Source organism: Mesitornis unicolor, unplaced genomic scaffold (genome assembly GCF_000695765.1).
Source record: "Mesitornis unicolor isolate BGI_N332 unplaced genomic scaffold, ASM69576v1 scaffold6028, whole genome shotgun sequence".
NCBI lineage: Eukaryota > Metazoa > Chordata > Aves > Mesitornithiformes > Mesitornithidae > Mesitornis > Mesitornis unicolor.
Window position 1 is genome coordinate 1 of NW_010203732.1, and position 5986 is coordinate 5986.

At 55.7% G+C, this 5986-nt stretch overlaps 1 protein-coding gene across 1 annotated transcript in view; it reads right to left on the reverse strand.

Moving 5' to 3' along the window:
- Positions 1-3309: 3309 nt before the first annotated feature.
- The window catches only part of TM9SF4 (transmembrane 9 superfamily protein member 4), a gene marked incomplete at its 5' end in the record, with an annotated part of 9557 nt that continues 6880 nt past the window's right edge, over positions 3310-5986 (reverse strand). Inside the window, 5 exons of the mRNA XM_010190808.1 lie at positions 3310-3849; positions 4126-4215; positions 4753-4872; positions 5425-5488; positions 5822-5980. Coding sequence (XP_010189110.1) covers positions 3700-3849; positions 4126-4215; positions 4753-4872; positions 5425-5488; positions 5822-5980 — 583 coding nt within the window. The remainder of the gene's footprint in view (positions 3850-4125; positions 4216-4752; positions 4873-5424; positions 5489-5821; positions 5981-5986) is intronic.

The following is a 5986-nucleotide window of genomic DNA, read 5'->3' on the forward strand; positions in this document are numbered from 1 at the left end:
TCCAGGCAGCTTTCCAGCCACTCCTCTCCTCCATGGTAACCACAATCTATCACTACCAACGGCTTCCTCACAGGATCCTTATTTCTCATTCCTCACCCGTTCCCCCACCACGGCCCCGGTGGCAGCAGCTCCTCAGGCTCTGTTTGTGCCCTGCATTGGCATCGGGCTCAGCTCTGCGCTATCCCCCCCTACCCCGTGACGTCCTCACCTCACTCTGAGGAGGAACTGGGATCCTTTAGGAATCCTGTGCACATTTCGGGTGCTCTGCAGCTGCAGTGAGGAGTTTTATCCCAAAACTCCGGTGCAACCTGCACCCGCAGCCGTCCCCATGCATCACACCCCCACACCTTACACCGACCACTCACCGCCAAGACACAGCCCAAGCAAAAATTCAACTGGTGATAGAAAATAACACCCAGCAAACAGACCACGCTGTGCTCCTCGCAGATCCACAGCACAGATGAGCTTTGCTTTCCGAGCAAAAGGACGTCTTATTCCTTACGTGCATGGGCTTGCAGGAAGAGGCCCCGTCCTCGCCGTGTGCTCAGCGCTGGAGCTGGGTCTGTGGTCGTCCTTCCCACCGGTGCCTGAGCATCAGCACACGCAAGGGGTGAACGTGACGCACGTGTGGCTTCTCTGCGCTGGGAGATCACAGCGACAAGGAAAGTTAAAGCGGGTGAAGAGCAGGGAATTTGGAATCTATTTTTAAAAGTTACTATAAACATGTTCGGTTGGGGAAACAACCTCGACATCTCCTTAAAAACCAACCGTCCCTCCTGTTGGCAGCACTTCACCTTCATTCTCACCATCTATTTCCCACACCGTGTCTTTGACCCTGCAAGCGGCCGGCCCCAGCACTGGGATGACACGGGGTGACTCTGTGTGAGCTGCAGGACAGGGACAGCTCCAGGACCCCCTGGTTTGGGTGAGAAGCGGCACCAGCGCCGCTCTCCTGTGCAGTTCGGTGTCTCGCACTCCAAGGTAACGCATCAGCTCCTGCTTCCCCAATGCACCAGCACATCCTGCGTTGGGGTGCGACCGAAAATGGGGCACAAGTGCAGAGCTGGCACCTCCCCACCTCCTGCTTGGAGCCTGGAGTTTGACTGCTCCTGGCCGTGCTGAGCACCTCAGCCTCGACTGCTGTCGGGTTTCCACTTGATCCCCAACATCTAAAACTACTCAGGAAGGTTGGTTTGTACCCTTGGTGGTGGTGCTTTCCTTAAACAAGGACATTGAACGTAAACCAGAGGTGTCTGCCTCGAGGGGGTCTGACAACAGCTGGGACCTTGTGGAAGCCACGAAGCTTTTCCCTGGGAGCAGCCGTGCCCCAAAACTGAGGAAAAGCCACCACGGGGCCTTTCCAGCCACCCCAGGCTGGGAACCCTCTCCCAGGCAGGGTCACCAACCCCAGGCTGCAGGACTCGATCCAGAGCCCAAAAACCTCCCGTTGGGAGGGAAGGGTTTGGGATCTCTCAGCCCTGGGAGCTGACGGGATGTGGCCTCTCATCGGGTTTGCGCTGCCTCTTGGACCTCGACAGCCCCAGTGCCCTCCCTGCAGCACCAGAGCCAGAAGCTTCCCATTGTGAAAGCTGGGCTGTTTCACTAAAAAGAAACTTTCTAGCACTTTTACACAGTGAATAACCTCTTTCACCGGAGTATTTTGGGTCATCAAATACCACACGGGTGTCCCAAGCGAAAAGGAAATCCCAGGGGGTGGCTTAAGAGGAGGCAGGAGAGCAGGACAAGAGGACAACGGCAGATTTATTTACAAGAGGACACAAAGAATACATACATTAATTAAAAATTACAAAGAGTACAGAGAAAACACTGTGGGGAAGGGAGATAAATCAACGCTGGCTGAGCCTCTCCACGGGGGCAGGGGCAAGAGAAAAAGAAAGAAACAACAACAACAACAAAAAAATCACCCAAAAGCTCCGAGAGGGACCTCAGGTCAGAGCTGGCGCAGGGCTCCGCAGCACGGCTGGGCTCGCGCGTCCCCGCTCCCTTTGCCATCCTCGATTCCTGGCTGGTGATGGGCAGGACGGGAGGCCAGGGGAGGTATTTGGTGCTGCTGCAGGAGATATTCGGCACGGCCACAAGGACTCGGTGCTGGGGAGCGAAGCTGCCCGGGAACCCCGCTCCCCGCAGGGGACAAGGCCATCGGTCAGGGACCCGCGTCCGTGTGGGGACCCCGTGGAAACTCTTATGGCAACCGGGGTTAAACGAAGCCCCAGCCCCTCAGGGGTGCGCACATCAGTGCTGGTGACAGGGGGGGCTTCGGAGAGTTTGGGGTTGGGATGGTGTCGCCTGCGGCAGCTGCTCCTGGGAGACCTCGCTGCTACTGCAGCAAGTGAAGTTTTCATAGATCCCACTAAAAAAACCCCCAAACCTCTCCCCCGTAGCCCTGACCGAATCCAGGGAGCCTGGGGACGGAGGGAGCCTTCGCTGTCACGTGGAACCTTTTCCCTGGTAAACATCATTGAAGCGACCACAATAAAACACCAAACTTTAACCGCTTCTCAAAAGAGCTTCCCCTGGGCCGACCCAGGCCTCCAGCCATGGAAAAGAGGAGCAGAGAAACCCCCATCGGCTGCCCCCGAGGGCTTGGACCGCTCTGGAAAAGAACAAAACACAGCTACGGGGCGTGCACTTCGGTTCCCTGGAGGTAGAGATCCAAGAGGAGGAGCAGAGCAGCAGGAGCAGAGGGCAGGGGGTGACACAGCCCAGGTCTGGATGGGGGAGCTCCTGGGGCCGCTCCCCATCCCCAGCCCCATCTGCGCCACCCGTGCATCCCTGCAGCGGCTCAGGCCCAATACTGCAGCGCATCGCTCGGCACCGAGGCAGCGCAGCCCCTCGCGCAGGGCTCGGTGCGATCGCAGCGGGGAAACCGGTCCCGTTTCCTCCCGGGGATGGAGCGGAGCCGCCGCGGCGCAAACCCTCGCCGTTACCTCGCGCATCCTCGTGACGCCGGGTCCTGCTGCGCCGGCCCAGACAGAAACAGAGGCGGTCGCGTCCTCCCCGGCGCTGCCCGAGGCCGCAGGGAGGGAGAGGCGATGCCGAGGGTCGCAGTTCTCCAGCGCTCAGGGTGAGGTTGCGCTTCCCAGGCTCCGAATGGCACCTCCGTGGATTGTAAACGAGCCGAAGCCAGGACTGCTGTGCTCAGACCGGCGCCGGGGGAGCCTTTAGGATCCTTCAGCTTTGCCACGGTCCGGTTCCCTCTTCCGTGCGGACACAAAGGCAGGAAAGAAACCCAGTCCGATTCTCAGTCTGATTCTCACCCAAGGGATGAATCCTGGAGCACCCTCGGGGCTGGAAGAAAACGTTTTCCCCAAGTGCTTCCACTGCTGTCTCAAATCCATTCGTCACGAGCGTGGAAAAAAAAGAGGATGAATTAGCAAAAAAAGGGCTTTACTTATACAGAGGGGATATTTCTCTGCTAAAAAAAAAGCTTCCCTCAAATATGGAACAGGATAATAAAGTTAAAATGTAAGGTATCTACAGACCCCTTTTCCCCCCAGAAGTAGCCCAGAATCCATGTACACTGTGCCAAAGTTACATTCCAAAACGAGGATTTATTTATTTCTCTTGTCACTCTCCCACTGGATTTTTGTTTCCTTAAAAAGAGTCGGGAGGAGATGTCCCCTTTGCTCCCAGGCCACGCGTTCGGAGGCGGCCGCTCGCCGCTGGCTCTGTGCATCCTCAGTCTATTTTCACCGCGGCGTAGATCTTCCGGACAAACATGTAGGCTGCATAGAAGCCAATGGTGCCGGTGAGGAGCCAGAAGGACAAGACCATGAGGGCGGTGTAGCCAAAGTATAGTAAGGAGGGAATGAACTCAACAATATCCAGCTAAAATGGAAAAACAAAAAAAAGAGAAAAATATAAAGCACAATCAAGTAGGGAGGGAACAAGAGTTGGGTCAAACCAGCCAGGGCCTTTCTGCAAGGGGAAATTCAACAGAGGTAGAGGAAACCCCTCCACTTGGTTCATTTGTGCCTCCCTGAGGTGGGGTCAGGGAGCATCACTCTGGTAACGCGGGCAGGGCCCCTCTCCCCACCATTCCCTTCCCCAGATCCAGCCACCTCCTGCAACTCCTCCGCTGTCACACCAGAGGAGCGGCCGTACCTTGTTCACGAAGTAGAAGACGGCGTAGATGAGCACGTAGAAGGCAGAGCCTCCAGACACCAAGAAGGTTCTCCACCACCAGCGGTAATCCTGACGGGGTAAAAAGCCTCAGCGTTACCCCATGGGCTCCCTCTTCCCTGTCCCCTCACTCAGGGAGCTGTGACCTTTCTAGGACAGGGAGACCACCACTCATTTGCCTCCAAAGGAAAATCAGGGGCAGGGGAACTGTTTTGTCATAGGGATGTTTCCAAACACAGAGGGTGAAAACCTGAGTGAAAACAAAGCCAGGTTGGTATCACAGCATCTGCTACCGAAAAAACAGAGCTCACCCTGGGCCTGCACTGCATTTTGTACATGGGTGGAATGAAAGAGCTTCTCTAGGAAGAGATGTCAGCTCGAAAACCCTGCTCCCAGGATAATTCCTGGTGTGAAACCACAGTTGCCAGCCCAGCAGATACTTCCAGTGGCTTCAATTCCCCCTGAAATCAAGCGGCATTTGGAGCAATCGCCCTTGTGAAGCTGGGCCATGCAAGATTTCTGCTGAGCAGCAGCGGTGACGTGGCCTGGGCTTGTCCAGGAGCGTGTGTGCACCCTGAGCACCCGAAAACACGAGTGTGGAAGTCTCACCTCAGCACAGAGCTGGAAGTACACCATGACGATGCTGATCTGGGAGCACGACACCACCAGGATGATAAACACCAGGAAGAGGAAGCCAAAAAGGTAATAGAACTGGTTCTCCCAGATTGCCTGAAACAGAGACACAGCACAGGTTTGTTTCAATGCAGCGAGCCTGACTTCCAGCAGCTTAACCCAAGGTAAAATGAGGGGCTCTGTGGTCCCATGCAGCTGAAACTGCAGACCCAGTGCGTTTCACGACGTTACTTCAGAGGAATCGGGGTGCAAAAAGGTGCCCACAGACAGCTCTGAGGCAGCTGTGTTCACCCCCATCTCCCTAGGGATGGAGCAGCAAATTCCTCTCATCCACAGAAGGTGAAAAGGGGGCAGCGGCTGCTGAACGACTTAAGAGCAGGACCCCCTTGACATAACGTTACTGTACGACTTCAGCTTCACCACCACCCTCCACATCACCACGAGGTCCCACAGACAACCCAGGTGTCCTCAGCACGGGGAGACTGAGGGGACCCACAGCTTAGCCCGCTCCAAGACGGCCTGAGGGGAACCTGCCGGCCCCTTCAGTGAGAACAGGAGCAGGAGGCTGCTCCAGTGGGAGCCCCCTCCCTTCCAAAAGCGTTGGCACAAGGGGAATCCTATTCAGGAGCAAAGAGGGTTTATGCTTACACTGAAAATGAAGAACAGTTCAATGAACATCGCCCCAAAAGGCAGAATCCCAGCCATGAGAATCCTGCAGAGCGAGAAGGAAGAGTCAGCAGCGGCACAACATAACTGACCATTAATTCCCTTGCAACCACCCAGAGCACCCCCGGCAAAACCTCTGCAGCTCCAGCCTCCAAGAATACATTTCACACAGGAACGGCACAGCCACTCACATTTCTGAGCACACACTTCTACAGGTGCCAGTCACACATCAAAATTGTCAAGATTCCTTATTATTATTATTATTATTAAAGGACACATCTGCCAGCTGTCTGTGCCCAGAGCCCAGCAGGAAGGGAAGCTCAGTGACCCATGGAGGAAGGGAGTAACTCAGAGTGTTTTACAGACACCCATCGCTCACCCAACGAATTTATTCATGTACCACCGCTGCTCCGGGATCTGCCTGGGGATCTGATTGGTCCGCACAGGATTGTCGTACGGCTGCTTGCGAAATCCAAAGTAGTAACCCAGGTACACCAAGGGCAAGGAGATGCCGAACCACATGCAGAGCAAGGCCACCCTGGCA